At 36.2% G+C, this 18701-nt stretch overlaps 1 protein-coding gene and 1 long non-coding RNA gene across 5 annotated transcripts in view; one reads left to right on the plus strand and one right to left on the minus strand.

Moving 5' to 3' along the window:
- Window positions 1–18701, minus strand: part of LOC129757816 (neurexin-4) — a 58474-nt gene that overhangs the window by 35141 nt on the left and 4632 nt on the right. For all 4 annotated transcript variants that reach the window (XM_055755138.1, XM_055755136.1, XM_055755139.1 and 1 more), the window contains exon 2: window positions 7686–7805. In XM_055755138.1, the coding sequence (XP_055611113.1) occupies window positions 7686–7805 (120 nt within the window). The remainder of the gene's footprint in view (window positions 1–7685; window positions 7806–18701) is intronic.
- Window positions 9244–9976, plus strand: LOC129757818 (uncharacterized). Its single transcript, XR_008739817.1, has 3 exons — window positions 9244–9492; window positions 9553–9667; window positions 9724–9976. It is a non-coding gene; the product is annotated as an uncharacterized LOC129757818 (long non-coding RNA).

Genomic DNA, 18701 nt, shown 5'->3' on the forward strand with positions numbered 1-18701 from the left:
TTTAGCTTTTTGATGATTCAGAATAAAAATAAATTGATTTTTGTTTCCATATTTTGATAACAAGGGATGGATCTGGATGCAAGTGTCCTTCCGAAACTAATGCCGATTACTGTTTTTGGTACGACTTCCCGGAACACAGGACACCATGTAGGCAACAACGGACAAGGTAAAATTATGTTTTGATTAGATCATTTATTTTTCATTACTGAATTTTCCATTTTTTTCAGCATTCCACAAGCCGCCCTGCGTTGCTGGAACTGCGGGAATTGAAGTGTTTTACTGTGGTAAAGTGAAGTGTAAGCGAAAAACATTGTGAAAATAAAGTTTGTTCTAAATGAATTTTTGTTATATTTTCATTATAAACATAAACAAAAATACAAATTGACCTATACATTTCACTCCGATTCTAAAAACACTCCTCGTAGCTTTCATAAGCACAGTGAGGTGAATTCACTAAAAATTCACGTAACTTTTAGGTAAGGCCCATGAAACACGAATTCTTATAGGGACTTGTTTACATATTAATCTCGTAGGATCGACGTGAAAATCAATTGTATAAAAATTATGTATTTTTTTCACGTAGCCACTACGTGCAGATTATTTTGCGTGTAAGCTCTGATTATCTCGCTAACTTTCAGCTACTCAGTTCAGAGTGACGGCTACTCAGTTGTCGCCAAAACCGCACCTATTAAGTTCTGACTAAACGGCTTTTACTCAGAACTGACTAACAGCCTTTTTCGCGACAACTGAGTCATGGTTACTCAGAATGCGCGAATAATTCTGAAGCGGTTTTTGGCCGCCTTTTCCATGCTAGAATAGTTAAAACCTGTATTTGGGATGAATAAGCCATAGATGCTTAAAATCCCGGAAAAAAAAAATAAAAAAAAAAATAAAACCTGTATTATTTTCCAGACAAATGATGGATTTGTTGATTTGATGAATAACAAAAGTCCAAAGGTTGTGCATACACATTTATTTAAAAAACATCCACAAACTTAATGAACATTTTTTCGCCCGTCGGGTTTCGTCTCCCGGGCCGGGACCCATTATGAAGTAATAATTGTGTTTGGACCATCATCACTTCGTCACAGAACCCTGTAATAAAAATATTATCGGATTAAAAGCCAGAAATTACCTTTAAAATGAATATTCACCATGTATATATTCTAGTTTTTGCCGCACGAAAACAACCAAGTCCGACCGCCTCGCACAAACTGATCAACATTTACTCAGTTGTCGCCTTCAAGCATTCGAGTTCTCTGAGTGCCGAATTTTCTGACGTCTGAGTAAATTTTCCGCTGATAAATGAGTTCATTAAGATCAGCCGTCGGCTGCTTCATACATGTGGCGACGTCTGAGTAAAAGGTAGCCGGGCTCTGAGTATTTCAAATTTAGCGAGTAACATACTCAAACCTAAGTTCGACAGCCGAACTCAAATTTGAACTTTCTTCATGCCTTTATTCATAGCTACTCAAAATGCAGTTCGGCAGCCGAACTCGCTAAGTGCTTTCAGTTCAACATACACAAAGAGGGTTCGCCGAAGGAAAAATGGGATTAGTTTTAGTTCGAAGTTCGAACTCCGTTTTGAACCATCGCAAGAAGAAAATGGAACTCAACTTTAGTTCATACAACCGAACTATGATTTGACCACGGGGAACACGGTCAAAACAGCACTTATGTGGCAGTATTACTGGTATTACTCAACTTTGAGCATACTCAAAACTAAGTTCGACAACAGAAAATTGGAAAAACTGGAATTTGAACTTTTTTTATGCCTTTATTCGTAGATACCAACCCGAAATGCGGTTCGACAAAAATGGCACGGATGGGATTAGTTTTGAGTTCGCAGTTCGAACTCCGTTTTGAACCATCGCAAGGAGGAAAAAGGGAACGTAACTTTAAGTTCATAGAATCGAACTATGTTTTGGACCTCGGTCAAACTTAATTTTGAGTTTAAAAAAGGAGCGTGTGGTTGAAGTATTTTGATTCACAAAGATTTTTTTTTGGCTTTTAAGTAAAATTCATTTCAATTATTAAGCATATATTTTAATATTTTTTCACCTATAGATCTTAATGATTGTAAATAATATTTTTAAAAGCGATTTCCTTTTAAAGAGACAATGTTCGTATCTGAGAAACTATTTCTATTTTGCAACTGAAGTTATGAAGACCTTGAACATTATCATAGAAAGTTCGATTTGCTCCCGTCGCCTGTCATTTCCCTTTGTCGGACTATTGAGTCTATAAGTAAACCTGCCTAAAGATTTTTTTATTATTACGGTGTGGTTCAAATTTTCCCACTAAAGTGAGCCCAAAAATGATGAAAATAAAATTTATTGCAAAGGTCGCTTCAGAATTTCGTTGTTCGAACCATTTTTTTCTAAGTAGACAAAAAAAATAAAAAATTACAAATCAAAAAAATGACAGAAACTACAAAACTGATAAAAATTACAAAATTAACGCACCTCAAAAACCCAAAAACTAATGTAAAAATCAAAACGGATGGACAAAATTTGTTGGCTAGTTTTGTCATTTGTGTTTTTTTCATTTTATTTTTGAATTATTTTTGTCATTTTGGTCTTTTTTTGTTTTTATTGTCATTTTGTCATTTTTGTAATTTTCATTAAATCTATTGTTTTGGCAAGATGGACCATAATGGTCTCAGCCGTCCCCTAGCGGGACAAGCAAATTAAAAAAAAAAATCTATTGTTTTGAGTTCGTCTTGGTACATCTTCGTACCTGAACATTATTGCGTATTCAGAGAAAAATTGGATTCACGCAACGGCAGTTAGACCCGAAATTTGACAACCGTAACTTGACAGCTCGATTGATGGGCTGCATTATTGTCAGTGTAACCGAGTAACACTGAAGAAAATAATCATCTTATATCTGAGGCTTTTTTTCTGGTGGTGTTTTTTGTTGTCCTTTGATAAAGAGTAGCATATGCGAATAAAAAGATAGGTAGAATCAGTGATGGTTTAAATCATTTGACTTAATTTTGAATCATTTGCTTATAACTTCTTTTGAAAACATTTTTCCCAGAAATGATGTTCTAAACTTTAGTAGAACTAGATCTTAGCTGCAACTTTTGTGACCAACACAAACCTGTATCTCTTATGCCTTATGAATGAGAAATCGAAAAGTTTAAATTTTTGAGCAATGATCGTAATCACAATCATTTGGATTAGCGGGTTGGATTAAATCCTACAATTCATACCACATTGAAGATACATATTTATGACATACAAGAAAGTTGTAGCTTAGATCTGTATCTACTAAAGTTTAGAACATCATTTCATGGAAAAATGTTTTCAAAAGAAGTTATAACCAAATGATTCAAAAATAAGTCAAATGATTCAAACCATCACTGGGTAGAATTAAGTGAAATATGATTTTGCAAATTCAAAATCAAAATCGCTTTCAGGTATGGCGCTTTTGAGAGCAAAAATTCTACAGAATAATGTGGACTGTCCAGAATTGTTGTCGTTACTTCCGTTTAACGCTCCTGTAAGATCTACTCGGACGCAGGAGTTCCTCAGACTTACTACTAGACGAACTCGATACGGACAAAACAACCCTTTGGATACATGTTGTGCTCGTTTCAATGAAATAGTTAGTAACTTTGATTATAATATTTCTAAGGCTGTGTTTAAAAGTAGAATAAGATAGTATCTTTTTGTAATGTGTAAACATCTCTAAATGTCTGCAAAGACTAAATAAATAAATAAATAAATAAATGGAGAAGCATGCGTCTCCTAATACAATTGCCCATTGTTTGTTTGGGTACTATTTTTTGGGACTGGAAAAGTAGAGCTTGCCAAAATTTACAACAACAATCGGAAATTGGGTTAGCAAGTTTGAACTCAACGAAACGGTTAACAGATGCAACAGGGTAAAAATCTTTTTAAAATTTTCCGAAACAAAGCGGAAGTGGATTCAACAATTCCAACAACAACAACGATTGCTCCATCGGAAAATTCATTTTCATTAGAAGTAGTCAATGAAATTCCAGATTGCACAGATGTCGATCACATTTGATTCCATTTTATTATTTTTATATTTTTTACTTCCGTTGTATGTTGTTCGGTAGAAATTAAGTAGCCAAATATTCTCAAATTGTTTGTTTAATTAAATAAATATTTCTAGAATATCAATGGTTTTCTTTAAATAAAAGATATTGAAAAAAATCTGAAAAATCCATTTTTTTAAATCAGTGGTTGTTTTATCACGAAAATAGGTAATAAAAAAACATTTCATGATAATTGTTAAAAAGTAGTTTTTGAAATATATTTTGTTGTACAACTATAAGAGTTAATATTTTTATAACTCAATTTGTTACGGAATGGTAAATATGTGAGGCTGAAGTCAACTTTTCTATTGCAAATTAATGGAATTTGATTTTTTCTTTAGACGTCGAAAACAATCCCTTCACTATATTTTTTTGTAATTATGACATAGACTATCAATGATTCTGAACAAAGTAATGCTTGTTCCGTCACGTTTCTTGACGTGTCGCTCTTATTATACCATCCGCTTTAAAGTTAGAAAATAAATCCCTTAATACTATAATTTTTTATAAATAAAGAAATAGATTGATTCCCGTTTTGTTTTTCAAATCAATGATTCGATACATTTCTTTTCTAAATAAATGTGATAAATCATTTAAGAATTGGTAAAATGCATTGAAAACAGATTTAAATGTCACTGCATCATTCATAATTGACTTTTAAACAATGGTTTTTTTGCCCGCAAAAACTCATAAATATAATCTGAATTGTTTGTTTCAGTGCAACAGCTTTGACGTCTTACGGTAGTTTTTCTTCTTCTTTTGGAAGAGTTGAAAAAATCCAACTTTTCTCTGTAGGAGCAATATCACAAAGAATGAAATAACATAAGCCGTAAATATCATGAATTTTTCGAAAAACGTACAACGGCTCATCAACAGGACTTGAACCCGCAATTTCCGCTTCAGTACCGCAGCGTGTTAGCCAATTACACAACGGTGAATGTGAGGAAATAAGCTGCAGCAAACGTACATGTCGAGCTCCATTGGTCGACTGCTGGATATTCTATCGATACACTCCATGTTATATCTCGCATGTTTTCTTTGTCCACAGTGTATCGATAGAAGATTCAGCAGTCGACCGATGGAGCTCGACATGTACGCATGCTGTAGCCCATTTCGTCACGTTCACCGTTGTGTAATTGGATAACGACGTGCCCGCTGAAGCGGATATTGCGGGTTCAAGTCACGTCGGGGTGAGACCATTATATCTTGTTCGAAAAATTTATGGTATTCACGACTTCTTTCGTTCATTGATACTTCATATGTTTCTCACATTTCCCAGCAAAATTGAAAATGTGATAATTTCTGTCAATGTTTTTATTTTAATGCTTTTTATCATTTCTGTTATTTTTTTTTTCATTTTTATTATTTTTGCATTTTTTCAGTTTTATTCATCTCTGTCATTCCGGTAATTTCTGTTATTTGTGTTAGTTGTGTCATTTCCGCCTTTTTGTAATTGTGTTTTTTTTTTAATTTTCGTAGTTTTTAGGGTTTTTGTTATTTCTGTAGCTCTGATAATTATAATTTTATACGGATGGGGTTGTTTCATAATAAAATTGATTTTAAAAAATGATTAAAAATAAACTCAGCATGTGTAAGTGAATCGCCATCATTAGGTAAGGGAATCTAACATGTGTTTCATAGATACTTAAATACCAATTGCTTTTCCCTCATCCTTATCTAAAACTGGATGTTGATAGGACACATTACCATTTCGAAAACAGAAAGGCACACAAGGGCTGAAATACAGGTTAAAACAACGCCTCACCCCTTTAAAAAAAACTGGACATATGGCATAATTTCCATGCAGAAAAACTCACACAGCACCTTTATCCCTCACTTACGAGTAACTATGCAATATTTCTGAATGATTCTGGCCAACCACACACAAAATACTTTTAATGACCGCAGGACTGCGAAGATTTTGTACCGAGAAAACGACAGTCTGTCAGTTATCTCAACTGACGAAAATACGATCGGAAAACCGTTTATTAACGATACGTCGGGGGAAAAACTCACATATCCGAACTGGTGCTAAAAAACTGATGCAATCCACTTTTTGGCCGTCCCGTCAATAGAACATTTTACAGACATACACACAAAGGATGGGAAAGTTTCGACTGAGAAAACACGTGGCATCAATGAAGCACGACTCGCACACAATAACATACACGCACCCACACTTGAGCCAGACGGAAAACAAAACATAAATCATTTGCAGCGGAAAGGAAAGTGTAGCGAAAATTTTAAATAGAAGGAAAATCAGCGCCCGGAAAAATAACCAACGTACTAACCAAACAAACAAAAGGAGACGAAAGAATCACATCAATGAATTCCGAGGTGATGTTGTTACTGCTTAAAAGTGAACAACCAACAACAAGTGGGGGCAGAAACTATTTTTATAAAGTAGGCGAGAATCACTTCAACAACTATTTGATGTGGAGGAACTATTTGGTGTGGAGGAAGGAATGTCAAGAGGATCTAAGCTAGGGTTACCATATCCTGTAACGCCAAAAAGAGTACATCGAGAAAAAAATTCAAAATTATAAAGACTCACATCATTTATTCAAAAACCATGATGTTTTATGTCATTCAAATACCGCCAATTTGTTGCAAGATATGTGACTTACATGACAAATACAAAGTATTTTAAATTGTTTTACTCAAAGTTTGATAAAAAAAAAATTGCATTTTAAAAGAGTTTTTCCTAGAGCCGTTTTTTTATTCTTTAAAACATTTTTGCTGATTCGTGTGCTTTTGATTTGTGCACTATGCTTTTAAGCAAATTTTAGCTATGCATATTGCCTACTGTCCAGGAGTTCATTGCATACCCAAAGGTGCTAATTTAGAACGAAAAATCCCGTTTGAAATCGTGAATGTACTCGTGATTCCTTCTACTGATAGCCATCCATTGAAGCATTTAACAAATAAAGCAAAATTGAAGGTTTATCTGTGATTGAAGTGTTGTTCAACGAATGCATAAAAGGTTAGATCTTGTATTTATAAGAATACAATCTTCCAGTATCGGAAGAAATAAGTCAGTTTATATGAGAAAATTTAATTTAATTCCTTTCACAGAAAAAAAGAGTACTTTTCATAAAGTTTCACAAAAAGAAGAGTACGTCCATTTTTCGATCGAAAAAGAGTACATGTACTCTTAAAAGAGTACGTATGGTATCCCTAATCTAAGCACCATTGGATAGTTCGTAAATTTTGAAACATTTAGACACAGTAGAGGAAAAAAATTCATTAAAATTCTAATGTGTAAACTAAACCCCTATTATATAAAATGGAACAGGAATATTCTCCAAACAGTATCGATCATTTTGACATGATGTCCAGAAACTTGGGAAAAAGGAAAACAAACGCCCGTTTCGATTTATCTATAAACAAGGGACAGCAACAGAAATGGAACGAAAAATGCAAGAACAGAATACGAGTAGGTACAAACAGGAAGAGAAAATATCACAGCATAACACACACAAACTGGATAAAGACAATTCTATAGAGTAGCGATAATGAATAAACAATAAAAATGCCGCCTCGAAAAGGGACAGTCTGGTCTGACTGGCCGGCTTCTTGGCGTTGTTGTTGGAAAAGCGGAAAAATGTAAACTTACCGTTCAGGTGAGCATTTTCCGGGCCTCGTTCCCGAAGCTGTGATGTGGCCGTCAATTTGGCATACTCCAGCAGCGGCTCGTTGCAGTTGTACTCCGAGTAGGAGTCCTTCTGGTAGTACTCTGTGAAGAGAGGATGAAATGTTAGTAATTTTCTCGTCAAAGAGTGGTCAGTACAGGTCTATGTCATGAGTTGTGATGGCGAAGGTTTCATGTTTAGTTTAATAGAAAATTTTCCGTATCATCTTAGAGAAGTGCCACAGCATTTAGATTTTTTTTTAAACTGCAGCACGAATAACTTTACAGTTTACTAGATTCTTCCTATAACAAATTTTGACAACACTATGGGGATACTTGATCCCCTTTTCTTATTTTCATCATATCTTTTTGGAAAAATTTTGCAACTAACCGTCTCACACAGGAGTATTTCACCCAAAAACCTGGCCAAAACTCAAAATTTAAATTTTATTGGTTACTTTTATGTCAATGTTTATTTGATTCTTAAATAAATTTAACACCATGTGCCAGTCATTTTTTGACATCGATGATTATAGAGACAGTATACAGCGCTTTGAAAATTCTTTTATTAAGTTTTTTGTTATAAACGTTGATTTTTTTCACAAATTAATGTTTTTGTTTATATACTTCTATGGTTAAAAAAAATTGCACATTTATTTAATGATTTTTTACAAAATTTCTCGAAAACAAATGCTAAGAGAGAAAAAACAAATTGCATATTGGGAATCGGGGCCCAAATTATTCAAAAATATCTCTTAAATTCCATCTCAGAAAAAAATTGTTGCTTTAAATCCATTGAGATTTTTTTTTGTCGAGGGAAATAACTTCAACCCTGGCTCAGAAATTGAAGCCAAAAAATAAAAATTGTATTCCCAATAACTTTAATTGTTTAAAAGTAGTATAGAAACTACATGAAAAGGATCAGATTTTTATGATTGCTGATTGAGTTACTGGTGCATTAACAAAATTTGAAATATTTACCGTACTGAACTAGGCGAAAAAGATTCCAGCCCTCGTATGCAGTAATTTTTACAAAAAAAAAAACTCAAACTAAAAAATATATTTTTTTGATTTGTTTCAACGTTGAGAATATTTTAGGTTGTTATGCAAAAATACGATGTTGAAGTGCTTCAATAAAAAAAAATTTGATTGTTTCCCCTTTCTGTAATCTCTTATTGTAATCCCTTTTTTGAATAACACATGAATTTTTAATGCATTTTGGAAACATGTAGGGCAAGGGTGAGACACCTTTTGAACCAACGGGCCAATTTGAATTTCAAATCTTTTTGGCGGGCCGCACTTACCGTTTACAAATTTTGAATAACTTTGTTTCCTTTTGTTGGCTATTCGCTGATAAGCCCTTGTTTGCCAAGTGCGTCATTGATTGATAATTTGTAAAGGCTTTTGAATAGTTTTTGTTAAAAAAAAAAAGAGAGATATTTAAATTAAACATCAGCTCGAAATTTTCGATGAAAAAATTTAAGAAACGATATACACTCTAAGAAAATTGTACATATTGGTTATGTAAAAAGTACATACTTTGAAGATCGACAACTTTTACGTAGAAGTGAGTTCCAGAAATTACATACTTTGTCAGTTCTTTCTGTTCTACAAAACCCTTTCTGTAGAAAGAACTGCAATTTCAGTAAATATGTGGTTGATGGCGTTTTTCTTCTCACTCGCACCACCAGAGTGTCAGTCTGTTATTTACATCCTACTCGCGCGCAAGCAACAACTTTTGCAGAACTGCCTGTAAGTCTGTGAAAACTTCAAAATTTTTCCGTTTTTCTCGGTAAGTTTTGTAACATTCATTTCTGCTGTATGTGTATTCAGTTCATCTCCATAATTTTAGCATAATTGTTGGTTTCCTCTGGGTCCAGAAGCGTCATAAAACGCTATCATTAGACGATTCTACGATCTGATTCTACCATAGTTGCGGCCGCAACCAAGCAAATTAAAAAGCAGGGGTAATATTTCTGTATTTTTTTAAAAGAATTTTGCTAACCATTTTTTGTTTTAATAGGATTTCCAACTTCAACACCCAGTCGACTGTTGAATCACTCCCTGTCCCAGAAGTTGAACCTATAAGGACACCTGCTCAAGCGTCGATGTTCTGGTTAGGCCAATCCCATCCGGGTGGCTTCCATCATGATATGTCCAATTCAATCCCCAACGGAAAAACGGACTTCTTGGATGAAGCGGAGAAAGTTTGCAAAAAAACTGGCCGGAAATAATGAAATCAATTTACTACAAAATCTTCAGTTGTTTTTGAATTGGTGGACAATAAATTATTATACTAAAATCAAATTTCAATCAATTTGAAAGAAAATATCCCTGCTTCTTAATTCCGAATAAGAATTTTGGTTATTTCCCTACTTTATGTGATTTTAACATACTTTTCAGTTCACAGAGCTCTACGTTCTTTTGCGTACTTTCTACATACTGGTATGTACCGGCCTATGTTACATAATTTCACGTACCACCATTTTTACATACTGGTGACTTCCTGCACTTACGGGTCGTTTTGACTTCTTTTTACTTACTTTTGTGTAGGATTTTCTAAGGGTGTATAAAACAAATTTACGCATTATTTGTTTGAGACCTTTCAAGAGTAATAACAAATTCCGTTTTAATACAAGTAGAACAATACCAGACGAAAGCAATTAATCATTTCACATTTGCAATCATTCGTTCTTCTAAAAATAGACATTAGCTTTGCATTTTATCAAAGCGGAGGCCTTTTAACAACTCGTACAAAGGTTTGAACAGTTTCCTTTTTTGTTCAAGTCGGTGGTACTTCCATTTGAAAGTCTCTAGCGATAAATAATAGTTAGAAAGACATTTTTTTTTTTGGAAATTGTTGTTTTCTCAGCGTTTGACGTTTATTTATTATCAAAGTTTATTAATTTATATTTTTCTTTTTTATTTCTTGAAGAAGATTTTTACTATTTAAGATTGTCACGAAGTTCTGATTGTTTTCCCTAAGAACGGGCATAAACTTTTTGTTTTATTTTTTTTTTATTTATCTATTGGGATGTTGTACAAAGTTGTTGTGCAAATGTTGAAGATTTTGAATCAAATTTCGTCGATGAATCTAATTTACTGTTCTGATTCTTGATTTTTTTTATAAGTTTTTAACATTTTCTCAATATACCAATATAATTCAAATACCACAGGGGTAGGTCAATCAAAAAATGAAAATCATTGCTTATGTGAATATAGCTATTATCCATTCCTGAAATGACTCAATCTATTGATGTTCTACTTTCTACTTTCCGAAACAAAAATACTGCACTTCTTGATGGTTTCATTTTTTGTTAATATTTCAATTCAAACGAAACAAAACATTTTTGCTATATTTTATCAAATAAATAATTCTTCTGAACATAAATAAAACTTATCTTCTGAACATATTTATCATACAACAGTATCTTATCTTGAGGCTTAAAAAATCACTTAGAAGTGCCTGTGCTTATTTGTAGTAGGCATTCCATATTTTCCGGTTTTGTCCAGGTTTACTCGGATATTTAAGAAAAAAGCAAGACAAATCCGGTTGGGCTCAAACACCAGAATTTCATGAAAAAATGCCAGGATTTAGTCCGCATCTATCTACCGTTTCAACGAGAAATTTACATTTCAAAAGATTTGTTTTATCTTTCTATTCATTTTGTTCGAATAATTCCAGATATTTCTCGGGTTTTGGGTTGTCAAATTTGAAATAAAATTCCCGGTTTATAACAATAAAATCCTTTCCAGTACTTACTCTGCGCTATTGCACTTTCATGAATTTTGAATTGAAATGTGGTACCTAGTTAAAAAAAAATTATAAAAATATTATTCTGAATAAAAACAAACGCCAATAAATGGTTCAAATACTTAAAAAAAGGTCAACAACCGGATAATCGTGGGACAAGCTTTTGCCTAGTAGGTCAGAGAGGATAGGTTGGTTATCTCACGGTTACAGTACCTACATTTAAGATAACGAGATGGGAAACTAAACGAAATATTCAAATCTTAAATTTAAAAAAAATATGTTAATCTTCTACGACCCACGGTGTCTCTGATGGAACCATTTTATGTATCGAAAATTAGCTGTGATTCATTACATTGAAAGACCTCTTCAAACTTTGAGAAAGAGAGGAGAGCAGTTGTAACGATTTTTGTTTTCGACAGCAATACCAACAGTAGACTGCCCCAAATTTGTATGGGAAATTCAAAACCTGTGAAATGTTATGCGCTGCAGGCTAAAATTGATCCTTGGCCTAGTACAAGATCTCATGCCAAATTTGGGCCAGATCGGATCGCGGTAAGGGGTCGCTCAACGAGCCTGAAGTTTGTATGGGATTTCGAGACATTTTGTTCGAGAGAAACATGAGAAACCAGTTTTTCATCAATAACTTTGATTCCCGTCGGTCGATTTCTTTCAAAAACGGTTTTTCTTAAAGCCTAAATTATGAAAAATATTTCATCCGAAGACTGCATTTCGATTAGAGTTAAGATAAGAAAGTTATAAGAAAAATGGGCTAACTTTTGTAAGGATGGTATTCATCACTGTTAATTAGTCGAGGCGGTCGAACATATTGACGCCTCATTATCAGTGCTGAAAACCACCGTTAAAAAAGTTAAAAAAGCCCATTTTTGAAGGGGTCCCAGAGAAACTAGTCCATCTCATCGAAGCACAGTATGAGGCATTTTCGTGCAAGGTCTTGCACGACGGTGTCTTGTCCGAACCAATCCCGGTAACTGCTGGAGTGAGACAAGGATGTATTCTATCACCGCTACTTTTTCTAATCGTAATGGATGAGATTCTGATTGGATCGATTGACTGTGCACCGAACCGAGGATTGCCGTGGAATCCTTCAACAATGGAGCAACTGAACGACCTTGACCTGGCTGACGATATTGTTTTGCTCGCCCAAACACAACCAGATATGCAGAGCAAACTCGACGACCTCACCGAAAGTTCCAAGGCAGCAGGTCTCAAAGTCAATGTCGGAAAGACCAAGTCGATGGAGATCAACACAGGAAATCCCTCCAGTTTCATGGTAGCTGGGCAACAGGTTGAGAAAGTGGAGTGCTTCCAGTATCTTGGTAGCCAGATTACGCCTGATGGTGGTACCAGAAAAGACATCGAAACACGGATCAGAAAGGCCCGATTTGCGTTTGCGAGTCTCCGAAACATCTGGCGGTCACGCCAGATCTCTCTACGAACAAAAATCCGAATCTTCAACTCAAACGTCAAATCCGTATTGCTGTACGGGTGCGAAACTTGGTGCACATATGCGGTAACGACGCGAAAACTGCAAGTATTTGTAAATCGCTGCCTGCGGAATATTATCCGCGCTTGGTGGCCTGGCAACTGGATCTCGAATGAGGAACTACATCGCCGGTGTCATCAAAAGGCGCTAGAAATCGAGATTCGGGAACGTAAGTGGAGATGGATTGGGCACACGCTGCGAAGAGATGAAAACGAGATTGGCAGAGAGGCGCTAGATTGGAATCCAGAAGGTCATCGAAGAAGAGGCAGACCCAGAAATTCGTGGCGGCGAAGCCTAGCCGCTGAAATCCGAACTGTCGACGAGAATCTTGACTGGGACCAGGTGAAGACGCTGGCTCCGGATCGTCAACAGTGGAGGTCTTTTACCACGGCCCTATGCACCGGAGGATCGGCGCGGGATCATTAAGTAAGTAAGTAAGTATTTTTGAAGCTTAATAACTTTTTTATCTTAACTCTTATCGAAAGGCAGTCTTCGGATGAATTATTTTTCATGGTTTAGGCTTTAAGAAAACCCATTTTTGAAAGAAATCGGCCGACGGAAACCAAAGTTATTGATGAAAAACTGGTTTTTCATGTTTCTCCCGAACAAAATGTCTCGAAATCCCATACAAACTTTAGGCTCGTTGAGCGACCCCTTCCCGTGATCCGATCTGGCCCAAATTTGGCATGAGATCTTGTACTAGGCCAAGGATCAATTTTAGTCTGCAGCGCATAACTTTATCAAAAGTTATGAAGGCTGAAGGTACATGTTCACACCGGCTTAAAAGACTCCCAAGGGGTTTTCAAAATAGTGTCTCAAACGTTAACCTTTAATAGTCCAGTTCCACTCAGTAAAGAACCGAAAATTTGAGGATGGGTAGGTAGGAACAAGCCGACCACTCGAGAACAATGCAATTGTAAAAAAGGCAACTTGAAATTTAATGTTAATATCCAGAACGTTTTCGAGAACGAAGAGACGAGTTGAATTTAAGAATTTTGCTAACAATACATTGATATTCTGTCAATTTAAACTTTTGGGGGGCCCATTTCTAAATAGTGGTTTTACATTGGGTGGTTTTTTTGAAAATTAATGATTAATAGGTCTGACCTTCGATGCGGCTTCATCCTGCGATTTCCTGATTGATGCGAATCCATATTAGAGGGCGGATCCTTCCACCAGTAGTCTGCAAAATTTTCCTCGGGTCGGGATCGACAACAATGACCTGCAGTGTTTGTAAATTGCTGGGAGGCAGGGTTGGTCGGCTCTTCTCAAACAACAAAGAGCCGGGAAAAACCAACACTGTTTTCAGTTCAGCTTCCGAGTGTAATCCTCTTTCGCTGATCGTGCTCCACTCGTTACCCGAGTTTACACGAGCTGTAAGTGACTCGGACGGCAAGTGTGAGAGCATTTGCATCCGAGTGGGAGAAAGAGAATTCTAAACAAAGAGCGCCCTGTGTTTCAGTCATACACCTCAGAGTAAAGAAGGAAAAAATTGTTTAGACTACCACCACACAACGTAGAAAAAATATGAACAATTTCTACTCCGCTACCATGCCCACTGCTGTTAGCTGTTTTGAATTCTTTTTTTTTACAAAAGGTAGCGTTCGAAGAAGAGGTGACAGATGCTTTCATAAAAAATCAGGACACCGCGAAGAACAAAAACCAGGATTTTTCAGGACCCCAGTAGATTGGTGGAAATGAAATGCAGCTCTTCTTAGATTGCATAAATTAAGGCGAAATAGCGGGCAGTATACGCCTTAATTTATGCAGCAGAATAGATATGAAGTTAGTTGGTTTTTAGTTTATACCGAAAAAATCCGTTCAAATATCATCTGAACCGAAGATTACCGTTGGTTTAAGAAGTTAAACTGTTTTTATTGCAAAATCAATTGCAATTAAAATCAGGACGGCTTCTAGAAAATCAGGACACCGCTGGGAGCTTTGATTCGGAAAGTAGCATCTTTTCTCGTGAACGTACCAAGAATAAACTGAGTTAGCTCTCGAATTCTCCTCAGCACATTGCGCAACAGATTTTTCCGGAGAAGGGATTTCTCTTCATCAGCGGCTATGAATGCTCTCGCTCTTTCTTATGTGTTGACAATCTCACTCTTGATTTCAGTGCGATTTATCTCTCCCCGCACCGATTGGGGGAGCAGACGAAAAAAATTGCACTCTCTTTCACTGGACAAGTAGATCTGAGGAGTTTTGCCACCCATGCTGGGAGGTAAATGAACTCGCGTCCGAGTCACGTTACCTTTTGACTTTGGGTGTTGAGTCCCCGTCCAGGTAGTCACAATCACACAATCGTGAGCAGAAGCTTCCGACCACTCCTTGGTCGAAGGGAAAAAACAAAACAGGATTTTGGGCTGGTCGTCTTCAATTTTAGGTTCGCGGAAACTGCTATCAGGCGTTTGTCGAACAGCAAACACGACGGCCAATGGGTTTTAATGGCTATCACCACGGCCGAATTGACAAGCTTCGACTGGTGTCTCACGTAACGTAGCTGTCAGTAACGGTTGCGTTTGGCCTGATGCTAAGGTAGCAGTTTCCTCCCGGGTGGATCGGATCTACTATCGACGGACGATTCCGACCACCGTTTCCTTTTGGCACCACCTCGCGCTCCAGGCACCAGTCCGGACCAGACTTGCTCCCACGTTTAGTGGGATTTGAAATCTTGCTAAACGCTGTAATTAGTATCCCAAAAATATCTCCTAACCTGACTTTGAAATTTACCTGTTTGGCTCTCGGCCACAGCACACGGTAGGTTGCTTTTCCAGAAAGCGATTTGACTTTCGACCGCCGGATCTAAATTGGTGTTCTTGTTAAAATCTTCACTAATGTTATTATTCTGACCTACTTACACTTTGTTCGCTCCTACCACACTGTTTTATTGCGAACTAAAGTTAAACCACGTGCCTAAACTTTTCACTAGGCGAAACCACGGCGGTACAACACGCACCCGTTCCCTTGAACGTCTGGAAGAAAAAGAACTGATCTTTTCCTGCAAGGCCTGATGGGCTTATTCAAATTCAAGACAAAAGAATCGTTCTTGACGACCAGCAGAACGCACACAATAGGAAAACAAAGTGGTGTTGGTAGGATATTTCCGAAAATTCACCAAACATCGTTGAACCATGAAAGGCATAAAACGGAGATCAGATTAGAGATTTGTGAACGCGACCCAACTGACCCATGGAACAAAGAAGCGCCAAGTCGCTGCTACGTATGCTGGCAGTTTGTTTGTTAATAAGGTGGTTCATTACACAGTGAGAGATCATATAAAATTAATAATATTAACACATTAAGAACCACAATGAAAGCCAAGATGAAAAATACCAAAATTCGGCACTAGGATATATAGTATCTATGAGACAGTGTTGTGTTTCATTTTGTCGGGGAGATGGGGGCATAATGGCCACCTTAAGGAAAACGCTTATTTAACCAGAGAAAATAGCTATAATATGGAGGTTACATTATTGTTTCGTGTTCAGACACTTGAAAAGCCTATTCCCTAACGGGCTGAAACGTGAAGAACTAAATGAAAACGTTAAAAAATGCATTTTAAAAAAATTTTCCAAAAGCTGAAAACCAGCCACTGTAGAGGCATAATGAGAACCCCCCCTGAGGCAGTATGAGCACCATTAATCAGTGCACGATGTGCGTTTTCTGCCGGGGAATCTAGCAGCGAATTCAACTCGATGATCAGGTGAGTCGTAGATTCATCAAACAAAGCAATAACAAAATAATCTAGGTCTGTTTGTAGAATACAAACAATTCACGCACGCTCATACATTATGTACTTTGTTTGGAGGATGATGCTACTGGCCGTATAATGTTACAATAAAAAAATCGATCATGAATTGTAAATGGAAAAAAATCACCTCGAACAGAAATCGAACTCTAGTCTTTTGATTACCTCTCCGACACCTTACTAATAGGCTAAATCGTCGGAAGAAAACTTGTCAAGGTGAAAATGCTCATTATGCCTCGATAATATGGTGCTCTATATGCCCCTAGTCAACAAATTTAAGTATTAACGTGTTTTAAAATTGATAAAAGTGAAAAATCAAAAATTTTCGATGGTAAAAATTGAGAAACAATGTGTACATCATGTTGCAGTGCATACATTATAGATCAAGATGATTTTAAGATCATAAGAGATTATTTCGTGATGCTCAAAAATTATAATATTATCGTTACTTGAGAACATAGCCCTTTTTTTCAAATATCTCTGTAAAGATGATAAGGATATTCCTGTTTTTGTGAAAAATTAATGCTATAGGAAGTACGAAACAAATCCTCATGAAAATTTATTTAAGAAAATACGTACTTTCGTAGAAAAGTGAAGTGCTCATTATGCCCTGGGTGCTCGTTATGCCCTCATCTCCCCTTGTTTCTAAGTTATTTAAAAGATTTTTACAGGTTTTACAGACAAAATTAATACATGAGTTAGTTCATACAAAACCCAAGTGAAAGACGTCACACCATCAATTTTTGAATAATTTTCTACCGGCAATTTTTCGGAAAATCAACTATGTTCAGAAAATCGATTCATGAAGTGCAAAACAAAAATATTTTATTATTATTATTATTTTTATTTAATTTTTTATTTTTTGAGACAACACCGGATCGATCCATTTTTAAGTCATTTGGCATCAAAATTAAAATTGTAATTTTTCGGTTTCCTTTGGTCCCCACTTAGGAGATTTTTGAGGGTCAACAAATCGAAAATTTGAGCGCTTTGAGGCACCCCTAAATCAAGTCAGATTGGGCTGAATTTTTGAACAGGTCAGTTTTTAGGGCCAACATTTTCGAGTTTTTCCTCATCCTGCATAGCGGTAAAAGTAGATTCTGATGAACAATTCCTTATGTTATATTTATGCTTAATCGAAACGACAAAACTTTCTACACTACCGTCAATCCACGAAGATTAGTCAATAAGATAAAACAGACATTCTTCACTGCGTCCCTTGGAAGAAACGTTTATCGATTTTTTCAATCTATCGTTATTCCTGTTTCCCGACGCAAATCCTATGGACCAATTCCCGAAACCAATGGTTTTTCTTTAGCAAAAAAATGGTTTCCTACTGCATTATGCATCCCAATCATACAGCAGCAAAGGGAACATTTCCTCACGGATTCCGGAAGTCCTGTAATTTATATTGCACACATGGCATTTTGAATTTCAAACGAGTGCATTTCTATTTTATTGCCCTCGTTTGTTGCGAGTTCTATTGGTAGGTACTTCAATTATTATGCTACCGAATGTATGTATATTGTTTTTAAAAAGGACTCCTTTTTTTCTATATTCGAAACTGAAACCGTGTCCTTGGAATGGATTCGAAACTGGAGGGGTTCCGGACCGTTTACAAAGAAAAAAAAAACCTCGCATGGAAGGGTGCAGCAGATCAAAAATATTGTGATTTTTATTGGCTTTTCCCCCTCGGTCTCAGGGATTGATAGTTTTCCCCCGGCTTTTCCACAACCTCGTAAACAGGCACGATAATGAATCCCTTTATCGTATAATACTTGCATGGGATTCGTCCTATTTTCTCGGCAGACATCCCAATATCCTTCATCTGGGAGTGGTCCCTATAGAAAGGGATGTTAATTGATTTTGGACTGTCCACCATTAACCATTTGGAAGCCAATAAAAGAAGGGAGAAAAATCAACAGCCTTCATTGAACTATTTCAAGGATATAAATAAACCGTTGCTGTCTAGAATTAAGGCCGTGGAGATGA

The sequence above is a fragment of the Uranotaenia lowii genome, chromosome 3 (assembly GCF_029784155.1).
Source record: "Uranotaenia lowii strain MFRU-FL chromosome 3, ASM2978415v1, whole genome shotgun sequence".
NCBI classification, from domain to species: domain Eukaryota; kingdom Metazoa; phylum Arthropoda; class Insecta; order Diptera; family Culicidae; genus Uranotaenia; species Uranotaenia lowii.